The sequence below is a fragment of the Carassius auratus genome, unplaced genomic scaffold (genome assembly GCF_003368295.1).
Source record: "Carassius auratus strain Wakin unplaced genomic scaffold, ASM336829v1 scaf_tig00216556, whole genome shotgun sequence".
Taxonomy (NCBI): Eukaryota; Metazoa; Chordata; class Actinopteri; order Cypriniformes; family Cyprinidae; genus Carassius; species Carassius auratus.
Window position 1 is genome coordinate 108,564 of NW_020528629.1, and position 25,021 is coordinate 133,584.

The 25,021-nt window shown below is 38.5% G+C and overlaps 1 protein-coding gene and 1 long non-coding RNA gene across 2 annotated transcripts; both read left to right on the forward strand.

The window, feature by feature from the left end:
- Window positions 1-476: 476 nt before the first annotated feature.
- On the forward strand, window positions 477-19,359 carry LOC113098415 (uncharacterized). Its single transcript, XR_003289015.1, has 3 exons — window positions 477-1,172; window positions 9,770-9,898; window positions 19,315-19,359. It is a non-coding gene; the product is annotated as an uncharacterized LOC113098415 (long non-coding RNA).
- Window positions 19,360-19,382: 23 nt separating this feature from the next.
- On the forward strand, window positions 19,383-22,594 carry LOC113098416 (estrogen-related receptor gamma-like). Its single transcript, XM_026263473.1, has 2 exons — window positions 19,383-19,731; window positions 22,153-22,594. The coding sequence occupies exons 1-2, from the start codon at window positions 19,473-19,475 to the stop codon at window positions 22,353-22,355; spliced, it is 462 nt and encodes a 153-aa protein (XP_026119258.1). The 5' UTR covers window positions 19,383-19,472; the 3' UTR covers window positions 22,356-22,594.
- Window positions 22,595-25,021: the final 2,427 nt, after the last annotated feature.

Consider the following 25,021-nt stretch of genomic DNA (forward strand, 5'->3'; position numbering starts at 1 on the left):
AGCACAATGGTTTGTGGGCCAGTGCGGCTCCCGAATTTTCTTATCAGTGGGAAATTGCGGTGTGCTGAGATGCCACCAATATCTTCCCTGCGGCTGCTGGAAATACAGCGAGCCTGTGACATGCACGTAAACACACACACGTACTCGCAGCCTGGATGCCCTGCAAATGTGGCTCAATCATTGTAAAACAAAGGGGTGCCTTTGATCTTTCCTCATCCTTTTCTCGCTGTATCTGTCAGTGATGTGTCCACTCCCTCACTTCCACATTTGGGCCGCTGTTATGATGTTGCAGTCCATTGCTATGGTTTTTCAGCTCTCTGTCGCCTCAAATTCAAATATTTCCATTTACTCAAAGTGTACAACAACATTCGGAAGTCAGAAGAATTACATTTTCTCATTGTAAAACAAACTTTTAAATTCAAATGTATTGATTGCTTATAACTCAATCGTTTAATGTTCCCCATGCAGGTGGAAGAAAGGAACAAATGAGCAAGCAAACAGAGGCGGATGCAAAGCGAACAGCAAGCGGCTTCATTCACAATGTTTTGTATCAAGAAAGTGAGTGGTTTTATCTGTGCACTTGACAGCGCAAGCCGATAAGCATTGCTGAGGGAGAGACGGGGGCTGCTTCTTTAAACTCTCTCTCACCCCCACTTTCCCTTCATTACACCACTCCCCCTCCCTCCTTCTCTCTCTCTCTCTCTGGCTCGCTCGCTCTTTGTCTTTCCCCTCCCCTCTCTCCCCGCTCCATCTCTCTGTGGGAACAGACACTGCCCTGTCTCACTCCAATTGGCTGGGAAGCCACCAATCTGGTGTCCAGGAGGGCCGGGGGGACTGCATATGCAAAGCCCTGCTTCATATTAATGAGCAGCAATCGTGGCTTTAAGTCCTTGATTAGAAGAGTGCAAGAGCTTTTGGTCCCAACTGGCTGTGCCTATAGGCTGTCACCGGGAGAACGGTCCTGTTAATTGCACTGCTCAGTCACGGAAGGGAGAGAGAGGAGGAGGAGGTACAGAGAGAGGAAGAGAGGAGCAGACACAGAGAAGCCAAAGAGAGAGAGAGAGAAAACTTTAATTTATAGAAGAGGTTTGCTCAAACAATGATCGCAGAGTGCACATGGATTCGGTAGAACTTTCGCTCCCTGAGTGTTTTTCCCTGCACTCCGAACAACAGTAGGTGCATTTTCATTTCTTCTACTTCTACTTGTGTGGCCGGCTAGACTGTTATGTCTGTATAGTTCCTGTCCTGGTTTGTTTGTGTGTTTATGGGTGCATGTGGTCACCCGTGGTCCTCCTTGTCAAGGTTGTTTTCACTGTCAGGTAGCGTCTGGAGCTGAGTGTGGGTGCGTAGGCTACATGCACTGTGCCGGTAGCTGGTGGCTTATCCACTATTACAGCAATCTGCATCCGCTTTGACAGGGCAATGTGTGTTTTATGTAAATCATTAGGAGTGTGTGACGGAAAACAACCTGAGAGAGAGAGTTCCAAGGGAGGAGGGGAAAATGAAAGCCAAGGGATAGAAAGGAGAAAATGGTCTTAGGTGGCTTGAATCGCAGACCGGTTGCACAGCATGTGGCCCGCTAAATGTATTAAAGACGGTGTGCTGGCTCAGAGAGAGAGAGAGAGAGAGAGGGAGAGAGAGAGGGATTGAGTGCAGGAGCGGATGGTCCAGGATCCAGCAGAGAGAACAGCTCATAAGCTTCATATTTTTCTCTGTCCCGCTCGCTTCTGTCAGCACAGAGCGAGGAAACACAAATACACTGATTTAGACGTCAGGTATTGCACTGACAGATTTATGTAGACTTTTATTCTGTTCTAAGTATCTGTTATTTTGATTCGTTTTGTGACTAAATCATGCTTGTTTAAAATCATGTGAGATAGCAAAAAAATAAATAAAAAATAACATTTAAGGTGAGAAATACAATTAGAATAACATTTATAGTGGTTCTTGAAAAATGAATTTTATAAAACAAATTAAAAAATTAATTGTCAAAAGAATACATTTTAATTCCTGTAAGTCGTGTCTTCTTGTAAAACATTATGCATTATGTCGACAGTCTTTGCTTCTTGAATCTGACAAAATAGTGATGTAACAGAACAAATGCATGTACAAGTTTGATTAAACAAACAGCAGAAATATTAACCTCTGCCCTGTGCTGCATATGAATACTGATAAGAAAAAAAAAACACTGTGTGTGACCTGACAACACCTAGAGTATATAGAAAAAGGAGAAAAGGCACTGCAAAGGGTCAGAAAGCTCAAAAACAGGTAACCATCCTGGTCTCATAAACCTTCAGTCGCTGTCCTGCACAATACAACACATAAGCATGCTCAACTTCAGCCAGAAAGCGATTTATAAACATACCTGAAGAACATATGCTAACGTAGTTGTGAGAGTGAATTTATTTAGTGTTTGAGATTTAAAATACTGCCTGCTGATGGAATGACAGCAGTGGTGTGGATATGTTGGCACACATCTCGCACAGGATCATTAGATTAACTGGATTATTCAGACTCATGAAAGGAAATTTGGAGATAAGAGTGTCGGTTCCAAACAGCCTTTTAGCCATTTGGCTCTTGCTCGCTGTTTGATCTTTATTTTAGCACAAATTGACTACTGAGATTCTAATTAGTATATTAATATGGTAATAACAACAAGTGCTGGTTTAGCTATTATCATAATTACAGACTCTTACCGTCTGCATGTACATTTACATCTGCACGCTCATTTTAATATTTACATTCACAGATGGAGATATTATGGAGCGTGTTTCTCTTACAATTATTTTGATTATGATGGGAACCTTTTATCTTTTTGTATTATTATTAATATCATTATTATTTAGGTTAAATCTGAATGTCTAAAAATTATTTGTTTTTGTTTTATTACAAATATTTTAAAGACGGTTTATTCAAGAACAAATAAAAACAAAAATAGATGTTTAAATAAATGTTACATATGTGGTGTCCAAATTTGATTGTTCTGCGCGTTTTCAATTTTGTTAAACGAATGAGTGAGGACATTTGTATGAGTCTTCAATATTTACACAAAGAAATTCATGCAGCTTCTCCTAAGATTGTCATATAATTGCATGCATGTTTTTTTTATATTTGTTTTATTTTTTATTCAAAAACCTTTTGTATATTTCTAAAACACACACACACATATATGTAATTAATGTAATTTTCAAGCAAAAAGGAGAGTAAGAAATCTACACCAACACTTAATGCTCGACATTTTTAATTTCACCATTTCAATCAGTCAGCTTTTTAAAGGCAATGGAGTGTGAATGTCCACTGGAAACACGGGTGTCATGTGTGTAAAATCATTGCTGGACTCTGCAGTGGGCTGAATAATTCAGTGCAGAATCATTCAGAAGGTGTCTCTGAGCGTTCACTCATGCATGTTCAACCTTTTGTTGCATTTGCAGATGATTTTAAAACACCGAAACCCCCCTGTGGCCCTTAAAGAAAACTTGATTTTGCGTTTCCTCTATAACCGTTCATACTCCCTTCTCTCTCTCTCTCTCTTGTGCGAGAGGCGAATGAAACCCCAAAGGCTGGGATCAGCAGGAATAAAGAGATACTGTGTAAATTAAATTTCCATTTAATCTCCTTATAAAATCATTTACTTAATTCATCTGTCAAATGATGTCAATATGTACAGCACAGATTTATTTATTCTGCCATGTGCGGTGAGTGTGTGTGCACGAGGAGGCCTTTGTTGCCATTCAGTCTTGATTTGGCACCATCCCATTCCCCTGTGTGAGAGGTGTCATGGCTCGTCCTGCACGTCTTTCTCTTTCCGTGGCCCCTTGTCGATTACTGTCTGGACACTCTTTGTCTTTACGCTGTCCTGCTTATTGGAGACAGAGCATTGCGACTTCCCTTTATTTGAAGGGGTCTGAGGCATTCCAAGGGTAATTAACTCCAGTTAAAAGAGAGCCCCCTCCCTCCCGGCCCCTCCAGCAGCTTGTCATCCGAGAGAAAAGAGAGGCCTGGTGGGATGGGGGGGGGGCTATATTTTTGCCCTTTTGTTAAAAAGTGCAATAAGTGGCATGTCGGACAGATGCACACACTCATGTGAAACGGTCGCACGCAGGTGCCGTGCACATGAAAAAACACAGCCGGACGTGAGTGTAAGAACCTGATGATGCAGTTGTCAATTTGTGTGATTTATGCATCAATCCATCAGGATTTTCCGAACGCAGTGCAGCAATTTATTGTTTTTATTTTTTTATGAGACTTTGAATAAGGGTTTTAACAGGCCACATGCCAGCTGAGATCTGCTTACCTGTGTTAAAATAATAATAATAATAATTACCCACTGGCATAAGCAATTAGCTGCTTTAAATGCAATTTTTAGAACTTCATTTCCCGTTTTCTTCTGTCTTTATTTTGTGGATAATTCGGTCTGCTGTATGCCAGAGAGAGGCAGAGCAGGCACGGAGCGCTGAGAGCCTGCAGGATACAGTTACAGCAGGTCAATAGCGAGTGTGGTCGCTCCAGAAGCAGGAGGGTCCACGAGGGCTAGATAAGGGTGTAAAAATAGTGCTTTTAGCCACTGCGTTTTCCATTGGCTCCCAGCAGACTCACTGTTTGTCTATCGGCATGCGGATGTAGCTTTTCTGAATCTGTTTTTACTTCCTGTTTGGCTATTTCTCAACAGAAGATGCATTACAACAAATGAATGTGTTTTTGGGTGCTGGTTTTGAATTTTAAAATAATGTTAGTGTAAAATAGTTTTAGAAGTATACTAGCACAGTAAAGTTAATGACAATTAGAATATAAGATGAAAATCAGGATGGCGATTTAAAAAAAAAAATATATTGATTGTATTATTATTATTATTAAAGTGATATAACTGGAGTTTACATTTGTTAATGGTGATGTCTGGCTGAACAAGAACATATTTGTGTGAAAGAACTGATGTTAGCGCTTTCAAAGCCAGTTAAGTTTCTCCAGTTCTAGTGGTGTGAATCCGTACTGATTTTTGAATCTATTTTATCTTCAGTCTTCAGTATAATTGAGAAATGTTGGTCTTGTAACAGAAAAAGGGAAATCAATCGCCCAGCTGGGTGACAGTGAAATATTTCTTTGCGCTTTCTCATGTCATACATCACGTGTGTGTGTGTGTGTGTGAATATATATATATATATATATATATATATATATATATATATATATATATATATAGATATAGATATAGATATAGATATATAGATATAGATATAGATATAGATATAGATATATATATATATATATATATATATATATATATATATATATATATATATATATATATATATATATATATATATATATATATATATATATTAGTATCTATATGCACACCTTCAGGCCATTTTGTCCCCCTAAAATAAACCAGAATGATGAAATCCTTGGAGAAACGTGCTGCAATTGAAATTCAAATGCCGCTAAATCAAGCCTGTGCATGTCATTTTCTTCAGCACTTTTATGTGCATTATCTTGCTGTGTTTGCTTAGCATGACTTTTTAAAACAGCACTTTTATGTACATTATCTCGCTGTGTTTGCTTAGCATGACTTTTTAAAACCTGTTTAAACGTGTCCCCTTGGAAATTCTTAGGCAAACAGAAGCTATTGTTTCTCTTTCATCTAGAATGCAAAATTTCTTTACTTTGAGTCCATTCAAACGAGTGTTATTTCTGCCCTGCTGTAGATTGTCAAAGTGATCCTGATAGGAGGCTTTTGAACAAATCTGCTTATCTGCTGTAGCTTTTCTAGACAGGGTAGGGATGTACCTGACCGCAGCCCAGGTCACTGTTTGAGCTCGGAGTTAGCAATTGCATCACATCTATCTGCAGATAGCCAGACAATTTTTTTTTGCATACTTTGCGGGATGTAATAGTAGACCTGTGCATGTCTGTGTGATGTGTCATAGCTCCGTTCTCGTCTGCTCCCAGCCCCTGTTGCGTGGGCGAACGGCTGCATTCCCATAGAGAGCCGCATGCTTCCAGGTTGGAGCGCCCGCACGCGCTCTGTCATATTAAAGCTGACAGTCCATCTGCCGCGTGGCCGGCCACGCTGCCTGTGCTGCCCCTCCGTGCGAGGCCTGCGTTTAATTCCACCTGTCCCATTCTTCAGCCTTCAAGCCCCAAAGGTTGAATCACGTGCTTGTCAACCTACAATAACAAGACATGGTTAAAGCCACGTCCAGTGGTGTCTGTGACATGATAGTGCTAACACAGTGGCATTTAATAGCAAAAGCTGTTATTAAGGAGTAACATGTCTATTCGTCTATTTGTGTGTGTTTAAAGGCATCTCTGTATGTTTAAATGTTTAATGCTTGTATGTTCATTGTTCATGTTCATGTTTTAGTTGGTTGGAGGACTGGGTAATTTGCAGGGTATGAGTAACCAGGCTGTGTGAGTTCTCAGGAAGAAGTGAGAGAAAGAGAGAAAAAGAGAGAGAGGGATATAGGCATGGCATTTACCGTGCATGGGGCAGCCATTCTTGCATAAGGAAGAATGGCACCTGTCTAATCAATCAGACCCCCAGTATTAACAGATGGAATAGCAACACATGAGTGAGTCACAGAGCATGGCCACAACTCAACACACACACACACACACACACACTTGGCTTAATTCAGCTCATTGTCCTGCATGTTAATCCTTGTCCGCATTGATACAGTATTAGGCGTTTTGACAGAAGCATGAAATGGGCTCAGGTAGATCCCTATAGATCCATTCTCTCCTTTAGAAGTGCCTGTTTTTCCCACTGATCTGAAGTGACACTTCATTTTAGCTGTTACTCTTGTTTTCATTGTTTGACCAACCTTTGATTTCTAAAACAAAATACCCTTTACTTCTTATTGTTTAAACTGTAATAATAAATGTAATTAATAATGAGAATAATGATTATTATTATTATTATTATTATTATTATTATTATTATTATTATTATTAGAGTAGTAAAAACTAAAAGGCAGTTTAAAAATGTTAATTAAACTGAATCAGTGTTAGTATAATACGTGCTTTATTGGGATGATCAGATGTCATTTAGGCACAACCACCACATAATTTTGCCATGTATTTAATTTTATTATTATTATTATTATTATTATTATTATTATTATGTGTCCTTTTTGTTTTTCTTTGTCTTCCGTTTCTTTATTTTAACATCTGTTTTCCTCTTTTATTTTCTGTGTCTTTTTTATTTGATAAACTTATGTAGGTTAATTCTCATTTCTTTTCTGTTATTTCTTTTTTATTTCATAAAATTATGTAGCCCTAAATGCAAGTAAATGATTCATGTGATGTGTTGTACAAATGTACAAATTCAAGTACATATTTTGACTGTGCTCAGCAATCCAGCAATCCTTCCCTAATTAATTTCCCTAAATTTGAATAAACTATTTTACTGTATATACTCAGAGGCCACGATTACCATGTTATTTCCATAGCTCTGTCACAAGTGCTGTTCTGAAATATCAGCCATACTTTAGCATTCCGGATGAAGTAGATCTTTTGTTTTCTGGAATTGTTTAGTGAATGACTGAGATAAATGTGTGTGTTTGTATATGTCCGTGTGCATGTCTTTCTGGGCATGTTTTTTTTTTTTTTATGTGTTTGAACATTTAAGATTATCTCTTATTTTTCTAGAGGCACTTTTTATACTTGAAATGCATATAAATGTTTATAAAATATATTTACAGCTGTGTTAATGTACTATTTTACATGCATATCTTCCTTTCTGATTTCTTTACAGATGTTTAATATTGTATCACTAAAGTCAAAGAGTTTATTTGCTTTTGATGTAATTTTCATCCTTGTCTGTTGCTAATGATGTGCCCTGTTATATATAGCATGGTCTGTCTACACATCTCTCCCGAATGGGGGAAACAAAAATATTGCACTCTACTTTTCAAAGCATCCCTGTAATAACAGATATTTAATGCTGCTGGCATTGGGAGCAGAGTAGTGTGTTTGTGTGTAAAGTCACGTTAAAGAGAGTTGAGAGAAACAGGAGTGTATCAGGCCGTGTAGCGTGCGTGATGCTGGGGATTATCGATTCCACTGCTCACTCACCCTGAACTAAAGCCAACACATTACGTGTGTGTGTGTCTGTGTTGCTTTTTTTTCCACTAAGCTCTGACTGGCTCACCAGCCTCGTACACACACACACACACACACACACACAGATAGCACATGCTTTTCTGCGCACTGTTTGTGAGGTACAGTAGACACATACTCTGAAGTGTATAATTTCAGAATTAACTCTCAAATTAGCAACAAAATGATTTGACAGTCCCTAATGTTGATTCAAAACACAATTTTCTGGAATAAATAGATTGACATTTATATATATTTACATTTATATGTATTTTTTAAATATATTTAATGTCCTTAATTAGGCCTCTAAATAATAATAATAATAATAATAATAATAATAATAATAATAATAATAATAATAATAATAATACAAAAATAAATAAATGAATAATAATAATAATAATACTTAAACTACAATATGAGGTGAAATTTCTAAACTTTACACTTTAAGCAGAAATGACAAGATTTTTTTAGAAAAAAATAAATAAAATCGAAATGAACATTCAGCGAGAAATGCCTAAATTTGATCACAGACAGATAGACAGAAACGATCACGAGAGCCTTAGAAAGAGAAGGATGGGAAGACAGACCGATCTTCATGGCTGGGTTCTCTCAGACAGCCGCTGAAGCACAGCATTAGTTGAGTGATTAGTTTCATCAGTCCGAGTGTGGGGACGGTCGGGGGTTGTGCGGCTCTAATGACATTGAACATGTTTGCTGAGTTGGAACGGAGATGGAGAATTAGGGGCCTCCTCTGTTAATTAGAGAGTGTGGCAGACTCACACTGCCTGTGGCTCGTAACACTTCACTTCTTTTGCTCTCCGGTGTTTTGCTTTTATCATTAAAAAAAAAAATCTACAGTTAGGAATCTTCAGAAATGTGTGTTTCTTCTTTGATCGAGAACTTAAAGTGTATGTTAATGTGCACAGGTGTTTTTCATAGGTACTTTTTGTGTCCTCAATTAATTTCCATAAGTTCGTATAAGGATTTTGCTGTACTAACACACAGCTTAGGGTTATTTACATCCAGTAACTGCAACAGACACTCCTGAATCAGTCTTTTGTTATCTTCTGAGGCACCTTTTGAAGGTTTTTTTTTTTTAATGTGATTTTTATGTGATTACCTGCGGCTGAGAGTTTGATTAGTAAGATTTTTGATTAGTAAGATCCTTCGGTCCTTGTAACATCTGACATTTAGAAAATAAACCGGCATATGTCAAACTTTTCCTCTTTAACATGTTCATTTCTCAGTGTTCTGTCCCCTCTGATTCGGAGGGTCCCATAAAGCCACTGGCTCTCCTGCCCTGATGTGTACAGGGGCCACAGGCATGCGCTAATCTTCCTGATTCTTTCTTTTATCTCCCGACACTTCAGACTTGTTAAATCTGAGGCTCGTAGAATGATGAGTCTGTGCATTAAAAACATCAAGGCTGGTTTCAATTAACACCTCGCATTAACAAAAGAAAACTTCAGATCCTTAGTGTGGACACAGTTACAGCTGATCCATTGAAGAATGGCGGTCAGGAAAAGAAGGAATATTTTCTCTCACAGAGTGCCGAGTTGTGTCACTGTCTGTCAGCAGTTAATGGCTCAATGCTTCTTTATCAGAATTCCTTAGTCCATCTCACTGACCCTCGTTTTTATTCCTTTTCTTGCTCTCCCTTTTGTTGTAGAATGAATTTATCAAAGGCCCAAGTTAATAGCGAAGATAAGTACGCCAAATGCAACGCTTGGAGAACACAACAGCAATACGACATCGAGGCCAGTCACATGCGTGATGCACATGCTCTATATAACCAAAGGTAAGGAAAAGACCAAAAACATTGTTATCAAAAGCCAAAATCTGTTCTGGTGATTATTTTGTGTTTTTGTTGTTTGTATGTGAGTTTGTGTTTTGCCTGCCCAGCTATTACTTCTCTATGCTTGCTTCATTCAAGTCAGTGTCTTAGTCTAGTTCATCCAGTGTATGTGCATGTCGTCAACTTGCAGGGTTTAATTTCTGCATGTTAAACACATTGTGCACTGTCAACCTGGTCCTAGACTGTTCCTATTGATGGGCAAACAGCTACTACAGAGTAACCAGATCATTTTCATGTGTTTTATATCTCAATGTCTGTGTGTTAGTGGATCTGTTTACATCTGCCTCAAGCTATGGTGATAGATAGATTGATGAATGGACTATAGATATGGATAGGGAAAGTTTCTGTTGAGTGTATTGGTATAGGTTGGAGAGGTTGCCTGTTGTCGCCCCCACCAGATGCAGAGGAATGTGTTAAATGCTTCAAGGATTCCGATTAGCATATAAATTTAGATGTATGAAGATCATTGCTCTGATCACGAGTCAGTGAGTTTTATCTAGATTTAGTGGGGGCTGATTTGCGTATAAAATACAGCCAGATGTGACCAGTTAAGAGTTCTCACCAGGCCCTTCTCTCTCTCTCTCTCTCTCTCTCTCTCTCAGGCCATCTTCTGTAAAATGTCTTTGTTTGACTTGTAATTTCAATGTCATTTATGGTTATTACTTTAGAGGTTACTGAAGGGTCAGAGAGACAAAAGTGCCTCCACTTCTTTGATTTATTTTCAAATGCTACATTTTATTCTGTTGGATATTTTAATTTTCAGTAACATTTTCATTCATTTATTTTTGTATACATATATTGCAATAAACTGCAAATATGGAATGTTCACTGTAAACAAGTGAAACATCTCATAATAATTCATATTATATTATGAATTATGTGTTTAAAGGTACTTCATAGGAGTGTCTTTTTTAAAGTGCAAATGGCTTTATGTCACTTTGAATACTCAACGTCCACCTTGTTTTTTGAATTTAGTTAGGTGTGTGTGTGAGGGGAGGAATTTTTTTTGTCAAATTTATTCAAACCTTTTAAAAGAAGGCGTCTGTGACTTGATGGGGGCCATCAAATGTATTACATGGATTGGATTTGAGATAGGTTAGTCTGGGTTAAACCAATTTGGCTCCATTCGCATACAAGAAGTTTTCTCCGCTCTAAGCCAATCAGAATCAAGTTACTAGTGTAGACGGAGCGTCTTGCTTTAGATAGACAGGCCTGCCAGGCAATCTAGTGTCACGCCATGGGCCTGAAACAAAGCATGCTGGGAGCTGGAGGACATGGCTTTCACCATGAACATCCACACTGGTCATAGCACAGTTTGAACTCTTGTGTTTATTCACTTTGAAGGGCTAGATGTGTGTCACTGGTGTAAATTCAGGGTTGAAGCTAATGCTAATGCTAACAGGCATGTCAAACACATTCACACACTCCAAAAAGAGCAGGATGTTTCACTTGCAGCTGTATCCAAAGATTTCAGGTTAACCCCCGCATAGATTCACAATCATACACCGATGGCCATCAAATCAGTACTGTTGTATATGCATAGACACATGTGATGCACAAACACACACAGTTTACAGTTTGATCACTTATGCCAGCATAAGATTCATACAGATTTGCGGGAAAAACATCTATTAATACGGTAGTTCAGGGGATCTTTGTGAACCAGAAGAACTTTGAACGTTGGTGGACGTCTGCTCAGATAAATAAATCCCTTTACTGAAATAGGCGAACACCCACCTTCAACACTTCCTCACACAGATGCACACACCTTCCTCTGATAAGTCTCATCTCTGAGTGGAGTGAGAGAGACAGAAGCCTGGTCCTGGGGTCAGGGGAAAAACCTCTCCATCTGCTGGTGAGCTGTTACCCAGATGCCAGCCATTTTCCAGATAAACAGAATCAACTGATTTAGCTCCTCAGCCTCCAGAGGCACTGTTTTATTTATATGATAAAATACTCCTAAAATTATTAATTTGTCGAGGGGATGGCTTGTTACTGTAAATTTAGCGGGTTGTGTAATAAATTAGATTGCCTCAAACGCAGACGGGAAATCAAGGGCTTTGGGGTGCAGTACGAGGTGGAGATTGGATTGAATCGCAGGTTTATAACTGGGAGGATTGTTAGACTGAGGTGTTTTATAATGTAGTGTTAATACTTTCAATCTTTCCGGAGTCACAGGGCCGAATGTGATGGGCAAAGGCCACTTGTTGGAAATAGATGTTGGGTGTTTGATTTTATTGAAATGCTATTTTGTTTATTGAAATGTTATTTTAGTAATTTTGATTGTGTTTTTGTCACTTTTTTGTTATATACTTCAGTTTTAGTTTAAATTATTTTAGTACATAGTATAATTAAATTAAAATGAGAAATGTTGCTTTGGAGACAAGCTAAAAAAAAGTACGTTTTTTAATTTTATTTTAGTAAACATTTTATTTTAACATTTATTTTAAGTAAATGTTTTTTGTTTTGTTTTATTTTTATTTCATATTTAGTTTTAGTTATATATAATATTCCTGGTTCATATGTGTGTATATACATTACATTATTTATGATATGCTTGAATTTTAAATTTTTTAATTTTCATTTTAGCAGTACTTAGTCTAAATATAATGCATTTATCATAACTCTTATTATATTTGAAAGTTTTTTTCATTCATATCTATTAATATTTGTATTAACATATTTCGTATAGTTTTTTCATTTTTATATGTATTTTTTGGTATCATTATTTAAATTATTATATTTTGGGTGTTTATGTATAGTAAATATATAGTAAATGAATATAGTTAATTAGCAAGTACTGTAGATATATTAAATTATTCTTGTCTCAGACAACTAATAATGAAAGAAACCGCATAGTTGTGGTAGTTCTGTTGGTAAGTGAAGTTGGAGTGATGTTACCATATTTGCCATCAAAGCAATGCTGAAAAAACGATTGGACTGTTTGCGCCTCTTCTTTCACCCTAATGAATGCGTGCCTGCAGACATGGATGGTGTTTCGTTCAGGGTTGGGGACTGGGCTCCTTGCAGAGAGAGAGAGAGAGAGAGAGAGAGAGAGAGAGAGTGGCGGAACGGGTATTACAGAGGTAAACCCGATTATGGGCGGAATTTGAATTAGATTTTGTAACAGATGGTTGTGTTGAAAATTTAAGATGCTTTGCGGCAGGGGAAGGCGACAGCAGCTCGGCGCGTCTCCACGCGAGCGGGGGTGATAGACAGCTATAACTCAGGACAACCCTGCCATGACAGCCAATTTCAAGAATCTGATCTGGTTAAAGACATGGCTTCCACCGGTTCACTCACCAAAAAACAACCACCATTTCCCTCCTTTCCTCCCTCCCTCTTTTTGCCCGCTTTCAGCACCTCTTTTACAAGCTTGTCATATTTCCTGGAATAAAATCCTCTTTAACCATCTGTTTAATAGAATGTGCTTTTAATCTCCATTTTTTTACTCCCATTATTTTTTTTTATATTATATTTACGTGCAATTTCATTTCTTTGACACTGCGGCTCATCCTCGCTTATCTGCTCTCTTGTCCTGTTGGGGTTGAATAGATGGGCTCTGTGCTCTAACAGCGGTAAAGCAGTGATTTTAGGCATATTGCTTATTGAAAAATAGCAAACGGTTATTTGCTCTGCCCTGTTCTGTAGGGGCTGTCACTACCGAAGAAGCAGCCGCTCGCTTCTACCCACAAAAACCTCAGATAATGAAATAATGATTGGCCTTGTTGACTTAGTTTGACCTCTTACTTTGACAGTGATTCAGCTTGACTGAAACTTTGTTTTGCTGAACTTCGTACATATATACAGTATCTTATTTTATTATTATATATTTTTTACATATTTCAGACAATAAATTATTTAAAATTTTTAATTTGTTTTTCCCCCACACAGATTATTTTGCAGAGACTTAACTTTTTTTTAAACAAGATATCTAAATATACATTCTTATTTCTCTGCATTTACAGTATTGTATTAGGAGCTTTGCCAAGGGCTACTGATCCTCCTGCAGTATTTATTACAGCGGAGCATTAGCTCCTCATCTCCACTGGCCTGCCGCTGGCATTTTTACGGCAGCTCGCTCCATTGTACAAATGTGTTTTTGCCATTATCACATTGATTGCATGTAATCAGAGGTGTTATTTTGCAGGCGTCTATCGACAATGAAGTGAATTACTACTTTCTAACCCAGTAATGTTATAACAATTGATCTGCCCATACAGCCGGAAAAGGCAACCTATTTCGCATGTCTGTATTTCTCATGTGGGAACAAGTATAATCAGTATCCTTCAGTTCAATGGCAGTTCAGTTCCTGTTTTATAAGGTTTCATTGAGTATCTTACAACTTTCTTGAGAACAAATGCGCATCAAACAAATGTTAAGGAATGTTAGGGAATGCATTTTTAAATATTTTGTATAATTAGTTATGTAAAATAATGGAATACTTTGGGGTACAAAAACAGAAAAATACCTTTTTATTTCTAATTATTATTAGTATTATTATTATTATTATTATTTAGTATATATAATCAGCGTCATGCAATTAATTGAATATTTTTAATACATTTCAGAAATGTTTTATTTGATCGGTCACTTTTATTTTAATGTTTTTCATTTTGTCTGTAATTTTTTCTTTATACAAAATCCTAAAACATCTAGTTTTATATGACAATAATAATAATAATAATAATAATAATAATAATAATAATAATAATAATAATAATAATAATAATAATAGAATGTTTTTTTTTTGTTTTTTTTTTCACCAAAACATTTTACCCCACATTTTCTGCTATATTAATTTAAACAGCCAATAGCTCTCATGGGCAGTTTTGTTCCAGACTGTGCTGCCTCCAGCTATCTGTGATCACAAAGACTTACTGCTTCCGGCAAAGAAAGAGAGAGAGAAACTCCCAGTAGCTGCACCTTAATGCAATGATTATATGTTTACCTCTATAGTTGTCAGAGCACTGGATCAAACAGCCTAATCACACCTTGTCATTGCCAAGTGGCTGTGTTTTCCAAAAAATGTTTTCCTGCTGATTTGTGACATCTTGCCTGAGCACATAAAATAAAAAAAAGAGTCAACAGCTAGAGGAGAACAATAAAAAAAACAAAAAAAAAAAACAATAATCTCTTTGGTTTCAGATCCACTCTGAATTTGAACTTTCAACAAATAGACAGCTTAAATATTTGAAGTCTGAATAAGATCAGGAATACACTACTGTACAGTTACTGCACATCTGAGATTTTTGTGTTACTCTTGGAAATGACTGGAAGTGACTTATCTTTCAAGATTTTCTCTCTACGTAATGATTATTGGTCATGATTAGAGAGACGATAGCAAGCAGAGCTAATTAGCTTTTCCCGTTGTTCAATTTTTATTTTATTTATATTTATTGTCTATTATCAGTTTTGCACATATATTTCCATTTGCAGTAATTGGTATTAGTTATTATGCAACATTTTGGAAAAATGATGGCATTTAATTTTGTTTATAATTTTAACCCAGTTCTACAGATACTTCCAAAACGGACTATAAATCATTCTTAAAATTTTCAACCACCTTGTGTTTGTTAGCAAGCTAGAACTTTACCATGTTTACTTATTTAAATCAGCAGAATTCATAACAATATTCAGTAAAAAAAAAAAAAAAAGTTGATTTAGTTTTGTTTTGTTTTAAGACCACACAAGACTTTAACTAGAACCTTAAATATGATGACAGTGTTTGGTACAATTTACGAGAAATTTGCGAACTCAGGAATTATTTATAATGAATCACAATAAAGTCCCTAACAATAAAGAACAACCGATTATGTCTTGTGCTTTTTCTTTTCTTTTTTTTTTACCTTATCTCTCGGCTGACTATTGCCTGCCTTTTTTCTACCCTTGCACTTGACTATTATTATTTCTATTCATAAACTTAAACTAAATTCCTTCTTTTCAGTATAAGAGTTCCTTTTGTTAATGGCACACTGTGCTATTGGAGCTCGACACCATGCAGTGGTGAACACAGATAAAATCATTAGCTCTCAAATAGTCACTCCTCTGTCGGTAAGGGCTTTCTTTTCTTCTAAAATATAGGCTTTAGAATTCCATTTCTCTCTGAGCTAATGTGAATTTTACTGCCTCTAATTTTGGATTCAAATGCGCCCTAGAATAAAAATCCCCCATCTGACAATTGAATTTATAGAGAGTTGTGAATATTGCAGGTTTGGATTAATAGAGTCATAGAATTTCAAAGAGCAGGAGAAAGAGAGCAAGAGAAAGAGAACACTCATAACTTTCAGTCAAAGTTATAGAGCAGGGTGTCTCCTGTTGAGAGCCTTAAGAGCGGCGCTGTAAAGCATGAGAGGCTCTTACAATGCTGGCCCTTTCCTCTTTTGTTACCCGCCGTTTTGACTTCACATTCTCTGTCACTGAGGACTGGAGGCGGGTTTTTCTCAGCTGCCCCACAAAAACCAGTTTGTCTCTGTTACCCGAAATAGAATGAGAGAATATGATGCGTGTGTAAACAGTCTGTGGTGCTTGTGTTTTCACTGATTTTAACTGGCTTCACACTGTGTATAAATACACAACATGCATCCTTGACATACTGGAATGTTCTAGAATACCTGCACAACCCAGGACACCTGTCTGGGAATATGAGTGTATGCGTGTGTGTCGGTGATGCATCAGTAGAAGTGTAATAGAGCTTTTCATAATCGATTGTCTCTCACTGCAATGCAAGCAAACAGGTGCCTTGACTCATTTTGAGCCATTACACCAGAATGCATTAATAGCTATAAGCATGTTATTTTTTAAGATTCCATTACTGCAACTTTTTGCCTTTAATATTTTTATTTCATTGAGTTACCCCCCAACTCTGAGAAATGCAACAAAGTACACAGTTAATAATTTTATTACTATAAATTATTATTATTATTATTATTATTATTATTATTATTATAAAATCATTATCCAGTATTTCAATTTATTTAAAACTGTTTCATAGTATTAAAAAACATTTCTGATTTGTACTTGGCCTGTCAATATTTTCACTAATCACACTGTAAATATAATACATTTTTTAGATATGATTTATTTTAATTTTATATAGTTCATTATTAATTATTGTAAATCCTCATGTGTGTTAGACAGTTAGCCAGTATTTCCATGCTTAAAATAGGTTTATAGTACTTCAATATTTTCTCATTTGTTACATATCTCAGAGTCTAGAATCCAAAACTTTGTTGCTTAGTCTGTTTCTCTAAAATTCCTTTGATAGTAAGGTGGTCTGGTTTCTTTAAAGATCTCTCTCATTCGCTCTCACACTCTCTCTTGCTTTATGGGCCTCAGAAGAAGTCCTCTTTTACAAGCTGACCGGATTTTAGAGCCCTCATTTAGAAGCGGGCTTCCTTAATTAAAAAGACCTTTGTGTGGTCTTCCAGACTGCCTCTTTTATTTGTCCCCCTCCATCTCCATGTTAAAATGGTCCTGATGTGTTGTTTGTATAAATCCTCCTTGATTTCTTTCTGTCACTATAACGACTTTGCTCCTCTGCTATCTTCTTGGTTTTTACACACCTTACCACTAATGCAGTTCAGGGAAAATAAAGAATGCATTTAAAGCACGACCTCACACTCAAGTAACAACCCCCAAAACCTTTGAGGATTTTAGAAAAAACAAACAGTCCCTGAATGATCACGTTGCTAAAAGTATTGAAGTGCAGCTAATTGACAGGGTTGTGGTGAAGTGCACCCCCCCCCCCCCCCCCCCTACCACCCAATGCTCCAGCTCAGAGTCTCTTGGATTGTTAACAGGGGAAATGGTTAATCCACTCTTGCAGGCCTTGAAGCCTCCTGTAAGACAGAGCAGAGATATCTATTAATTACAGCACTCATTAATATGCCTCTCTCCCAGGACTGTGTGGGTGGAGGGGTGGTTAAAAGAATTGGCGGTATCAAGTGATGTAGGGTGGGTGGTTGTTTGGGGTGGTCAGTCTGCTCTTTTGTTTGGCTTGGAAAGAGTCTCTGCTTTTGACTATGTTTGTGTCGGTTTGTGTTACTTGATTGATACTGGATGTTTGTGTCTGTCTAGTTGATTTTTTGGTTTTCTGCACATCAATGCATGTGAGCTTGTGTGTGTGAGAGAGTGTTTGGTGACTGGCCACAGGCGAGGATGATGGAACTGTTTTGCGCCTCCGCACTGATTAGAGTCTTGTAGAACAAGTTGATATTGACTGGAAAATGAGTGATGGTGCTGAGCTCTTCGTACTGTCCCTTTCTCTTCCACCCTGCAGACGCTCATCTGTCATGTTGCATTTGATCACTGGATCCCACCTCTTGATCCACAATCACAAGAAACGGCCTTTAGCACTTTTTTGTGGAGATGGACAATTTTGGTCCAGGAGAAAAGGCAGGCTTTGACTCATGCTTTGTAACTCAGCAGTAAATAATTTCAGATAATTATTTGCCCTGTCAAGTGGAAAAGAATCTGAATGGTCCGAGTTCAAATTTGTATTGAAGAAAAAATATGTTCTCTCTCTATGTTCTCTCTCTCTCTCTCTCTCTCTCTCTCTCTCTCTCTCTCTCTCTCTCTCTCTCTCTATATATATATATATATATATATATATATATATATATATATATATATATATACATATTCTCTAACATATACATTATAACTAACAATAAACTGAAACCACTATTATTTATTAAATAAGTCAAATTATGTCAAATACATATAAAAGTGCATATAATATTTTACAAATATACCATTATGGTAAGTGTAAGATATAATTTATATATTTAAAACTCTTAGGACATGTGCGAGTTTGTTTTGGCACATTTCTTTAGAACTTGGCTGCACACTATGCTAGAGTAGCAATGTTAGCACTCTTTTTTACAGCCTTGTAGATATACAACCACTCAGACACTTTAGTGAGACCCAGGGGACAGTGGCACACTGGCTCTCATATGCCTGTTCTCTTATGTTTCTTCTCAGAGAAGTCATTAACATGCGAAAAAAACTAGAATTCTGAATTCATAATCAGGGCTTTTTTTAGCTGCTGAATGTTCTCTCAGGCTAAGGCGCAGGTGGACCCATGTGCGAAGTGGAAAGTTGTTCTTAAGGGCTGGTGGGGGGTGGGGGGTATTATGTTTCTGTTTCTTTTGATTTTCTTAATGGCTTGGTGTTGGTGACATTTCAAATCACCCCTGCTGAAAATACAATTTTAGACTAGCATGAATTTACAAAAATAGCTAAGGTACCAATTAAGATCTCAGGCAATAACTTTCTTCGTTTCCACACACTTTATTTACTGTCAGTCATGGTCACTAACACTTTGGTATTTGTTTTGTCATGTTTTCTCCGTGTAGGCTGCTCTGCAGAATGTCCAGCAAGGACCGCCACATTGAGTCCAGTTTGCCCCTCCTACATAAAGACGGAACCTTCCAGCCCTGCCTCACTGACGGACAGTGTAAATCACCACAGCCCCGGCGGCTCTTCAGACGCCAGCGGTAGCTACAGCTCGACCATGAACGGCCATCAGAATGGTCTGGACTCACCCACTCTTTACGGCCCAACCAGTGCTCTGGGTCCCAGCGGTGCCGGAGCCAAGCGTTACGAGGACTGCTCCAGCACTATCACGGAGGACTCACAGATTAAATGCGAGTACATGCTGAACTCCATGCCCAAGCGCCTATGTCTGGTGTGCGGGGATATCGCCTCCGGCTACCATTATGGTGTCGCATCCTGTGAGGCCTGCAAGGCCTTTTTCAAGAGGACCATTCAAGGTTGGCTTTTACCCTCCTTCAGCTAGAACTTCAGATAGGTTCACATGTCAGGCCAAGGGGTCAGAGGGACTTAGTCAAAGTAGGATTGTCCTAGAATGTGCACAAAGCAATTCCATACATCCAACATCTGCTGGCTTTATGCCACTTAAGCAGCTTTCCGTCCAGTAGACGTTTACAGCTAGAGGGTGGTAATGCTTTTGCTTATAAACTTTTCTTGTCTTGTTGCTTCAGATTAACAAGATCGATCAGTTATGTCAAACAAGAAATTACAGGCAATTAATATACCGGGAAGTTACCCATCTGCTAGTTTTTTAGAAGTGGCAGTGAAGCTCTGAGGAACAAAGTAGGTGCTGAATAAATGGGTCAAATATTATGCTTGGCCTGCACGCAATCCAGAGCCTCAGAAGGTGGGGTTTGACATATCGGTATGTTTCATCCCATTAGCCAATAAATCTCTTGGTGATTTCCAAAAACATCCCATCCAGCTGGACATTTATTGAGATCCAGACTGGCTGGTTTTTGAGGGACGGAGCAGGGTTGGGGAGTTATGGGATGCAGATGCGTCAAGACCACAGTTTAGCTAGGGGCATTGGGACAGGCGGCGGAACGGACGCCATGGCAACTCAAATCACTGGCAGCTGGCATTCCGGTGGCACTCTTCCAATGCCACCTGACAACCTGCATCTATCACTTCCCAATTGAGCCACTTGTAGCCAGGCGGTGGGCAAAATATAGGAGGTGTACACCAAGAATGCCACCTCAGGAAGCCCAGAACATCCCCAAATCTGTTCCCTTCTTCATAGCTGTAGTATAAGGTCACCCCAAGGTCAGGTTGTCACCATGTTCTGGTAATTAGCTTCATTGGCATTTGACTGCGACTGATGAATGAAGGAAGTGTAGCATTTAGTATGAAGACAGGCAGTGGAAGGAAGCGCTAGGGACATTTTATATCTTGTTTGAAACCTCTCGGCAGCCACTTGAGTGATAGACAATGGATATTGCACTAATCGACTGCCACCTAACTCCAATCACATCACTCTATCCTGTCAGTGGAACACACACACATATAGCCTCCTTTCCACTGTGTTGATAACCTGGACACAGCGCTCAAGCCATTGGCATTCAACTACTGGTACTGTAGGAAAGCACCTATATTAGATTGGCAAGGATTTTTCCCCCCCTTGAAACATTCCCAGCTGGTTACCACTCAACTGGCCTCAGCCCTCATGAGAATCACCTCACATCTCCACACACATCTCCATTCCACATGCATTCCTCCCAATCCGAAGACCCTAATGGATTCTGGAGATTACCTGACTAATGTATATTGGAGCTCAGTTTAATGGACATGCGTACTTTAAATACTGTTTCCTGTTGAATTAGCAGTCTTGAGCATTTAGCCCCCTGCTCGTGCTGCTAATCTGCTTTGTAATGGGGAAACATCAGTTCACAGAAGAGAAGTCAATACAAATCAGTGTTTACAAAGTTTGATTAACTCTGAAATATTTCATCAGTGTGGAGGTCCCAGACGGGTGCTATATTAATTGCATGAGTGTGTGTATTAGAGAGTCTGTTTCAGCCCAAGAAGTGTGAGTGCAGGTATTTATGTTCTAATTGTCATTCTATAGAGCAAATTCTCTTCTTACACTGGTAGTTGTAACACTGCCATACACCATTCCAAACCCTAAATTTGTTATATTAAATGACTGTATCTGGCAAGCAAATCTTATAATGCAGCCAAAAAACTATTTAAATGATTTTATTGTGTGCCAGATTACTGATCAGGCTTCTATTTGCAGTACCAAGCATATATAATTGCTTTTTCCCTCTCACAGCATCATGGTCCTTAAAGAAGTTGCTGTAATAGTCTACTCTACAGTATGCCAGGAATCACAGTAGCAAACTTGTAGCTCTCTGTGTTTGTTTATGTGTGGGATTGGTAGGATGAGGAGCTGTTTTAGTGGTCACCAGGCGATTGGAAGTTCACTCAAAGGTGAATTGTGACCTGCAGGTTTTTGTTTAGGTTTAGTAAAGCCTGCCTATCCAGCTTCACACAGCTCTGTGACACATGACCTCTGAGGACAGCCAGTGGCTCTTTTCTGCATGCCTTTTGAACCCTCAGACACACACACACACACACAGATATGAAGCGAAGATGTATGATGTAGATATGATGGGAAGTGATTGCTGTATTTCAGTGTCTTCTTTCGAAGTGTCAATCAGAGGTTGGGTTTGCACTTAAAGTATTTTATTTGTTGAGAGTACATCAATGCTTTTCTAAAATCTGAGGCCAGTAAGATTTTTAATTATTACTATTATTATTATTCAGCAACGGTGCATTAAATTGATCAAATGTGACAGTGTTTTGGTTTGCAGTCATTAAACACTCTCTGTTCCTTCTCTCTACATGCCTCGCCACAGGAAACATTGAGTACAGCTGCCCCGCCACCAATGAATGTGAGATCACCAAACGCAGAAGGAAGTCCTGCCAAGCCTGCCGCTTCATGAAGTGTCTGACCGTTGGCATGATGCGAGAAGGTGAGAGCAATAAGGAATGGTTGGGGAGTAGAGGAAATGAACATTTTATCCATTGTGCAACTGTATTTTTCACTCTACAATTCTGAGGAAATGCACAGATTTCCATAAGGGGAAAAAATAGTACAGGTCTAGAATGAAGTCAAGGTTGAAACTGAAGGGCCAGTTGGCCTCGTGCCTCAAGGGCCACTCACAGTCAGCCAAACACCATCTTTTGCCTTGGCCTCCAGGCCCTGTTCTAACTAACAAGACTGGTTATTATTTAGAGAGCCGGCCTTTGAGGCATTTTCTCAGAGGTCTGCCAAACGGACAAGCAGTTATTTTCAAACCGCCGCTCTCCTGTGGAAACAGGCTCTGGCTCTCCAGGCTTTCCCGATTTTGATGTTAAAAGTTTACAGAGGAGCTGCCTGAACTAGCCTTTAACCTTCAAACGGGAAAAAACGTCCTTTCTGATATCTTCAGCAGCAGAAATGCGGCACGGCAGCTCGTTTCCTCGCTTCTCATTCAGGTGGACAGGAAGTGTTTTGTCTGCCTCTGAAAGAATTGCCGTCATAGGCGAGAGGGGGAAGACATGAGAGAGAATGAGAGGTAGGCTAAGCTTCTGTCACTCACAGAACAGGTCCTCTTAGAAACGCAGGTGATGGCACTTATAGGCTCACAGTTGTGTGTGGACACAAACGCTATGCCCCTTTAAGTCCAGATCAGGTAGACTGCATCTTATTCACAGAGACACAAGACCAGACACACACACACACACGCACACACACACACACACACATACTCAAACCCTGCAGCCAGCCTACCTTCTGCGGTCCTGAGTGGTCAGCTCACATTATACCAAAACAACTCAGCTGGAGAGCAAAAGCAAGCATAAATGTCCCACAGGCCACATTTGTTTGCGTCGAGCATGAGGGTGTACACATACTGTATGTGTGTTTTTGTCCATGTGAAATGTGTCTTTTTCATATTATCCATCTTTTTCTTACGCTCACACATACAAACATAAATGGCAATCTCATTCAACACTATTGTTGCCCTGTGCAGGGACATTTGCCTACACGGCCGGTGTCGCTGACAGGTAGGTAATTGATAAGTAGAGGCCTGTTTTCAGAAAGGTCTGAGGGATGTAGTTGCATGTTTGATATGGCATTTTCTCCCATGAGCACCCAGACAAATAGCAGCCTTTTGTTCTTGCTGCTAGCCACCCATACGCACATATATCAAAATGGCACCCAATGGCACAACCATTTGTTGTAAAGTGCTTGAATTTAATACAGAAGTCCCCCTCTACATATGAATAAGGGTCATTTGAAAAATGTATGCATCAATTTTCTTATTTTTCTAAAGCATTTTACACAAAGAATGAAAAGCATGCATACAAATAATTCAGTTCAGCGATGTATAATCATTATTTGTTTCTTTTTTTTTTTTTTTTTGTAATGTAGCGCATTGTTTTTGTTAGTTGGTTTTATGACAGTCCCTACTGTTGAGAATTACAATTTCTGTATGTGCTACTATTTTTACATATTTTTTTTTTAGACATGCATACAACAAAACTTCATTTACCATCTTCTGACCATTGCACAAGCTTGTTTTTTTTTTAGATTGTGAAGTTTTTAGACGTAACCAAAGCATGCAAACATAGTTTACCCTCATGGATACCAATTTAAAAAAAAATGTTTTGAATGTTCTTTCGAATATTTTTAAATTGGATTTGTTACAGCATTTCATTAGCTACTTTTGAACATTGTGCAAGCTTGATTTTTTTTTAAGGATTGTTGTTTTCACAGCATTTTAGACACAACTACAAAAACACAAAAATTCAACCTCCTTGATGTTCATGTGAAATATTTGGAATGGGTTTTGTTGAATTCCTGAGGTCCCTCACATTTTTATGTGTAAAACTCTAAAACTTGATTGCAAGACTTTACTAGCTTCACAAACTTTTGCACATCACTTTAGCCATTTTTCAGGTTTGTTTTAGACATGCTTGCAAACCTCATGGCTATTCATATGGAATATTTAAATTGCTTTTTGTTTGACTGATGTCCCTTTTCTTGGTGATTTTACAGTACTTTAATGTTATGCTAGCACTTTTTTGTAATGTTTTGTTGTTTTCAGTGTTTTAGCCCAAAACCTTGCTGGCCTGGGATCAGATTAAATCCAGATCAGTCATCTTTGTTTGTGTATTAGTTGTCAGTCGGCATTAACAGTGGCTCGCTAGCTTTGGTGAGGTACAGGCTAAGCCAATGTGTCAGCATCCATGCAGAGTAACTGTTTAGTGTTTGGAGGGTAATTGGGGAGGGAGGATGGCATGTTATCCATTGTCAACAGCTTGCTTAAGGGGAAGATCTGTCTGAAATTAGCCCTGTCACCCCTGGGAGACATGGAGGTGGGGATGGGATAAGTAATCCTGATAAAGAAAGGATCTTTCGCACACATATGCATCCACAGCCTTGCAGTTCTGTATACCAGGCATCCAAAGCAATGAAATCCTTCAGCACACAGAGCCAAACCCCAGCAGGGCTAGTCAAACCACTCAATATAATATCTGTCCAACTATCACTCGCAGTTCTCTCCTACAGCTTAACACCCCACATTGCACACACACACACACACACACACACACACACACCACTTCTCATACATATGCACAAGCAGATCCTCTCAGTAACAACAGACACTCACCATCATACTGAAAGTGTGTGCAGGTGCTCACCTCACAGGCACATGTGCATTCTAGCTGCAAGGAAAT

Bases quoted from the DNA above. Each gene is read 5' to 3' on its own strand.
- LOC113098416 (XM_026263473.1), top strand. From the start codon at position 19,473: ATGAACGGCCATCAGAATGGTCTGGACTCACCCACTCTTTACGGCCCA. The intron at 19,732-22,152 runs GTTGGCTTTTAC...GCCTCGCCACAG, and splicing joins TTTCAAGAGGACCATTCAAG to GAAACATTGAGTACAGCTGC.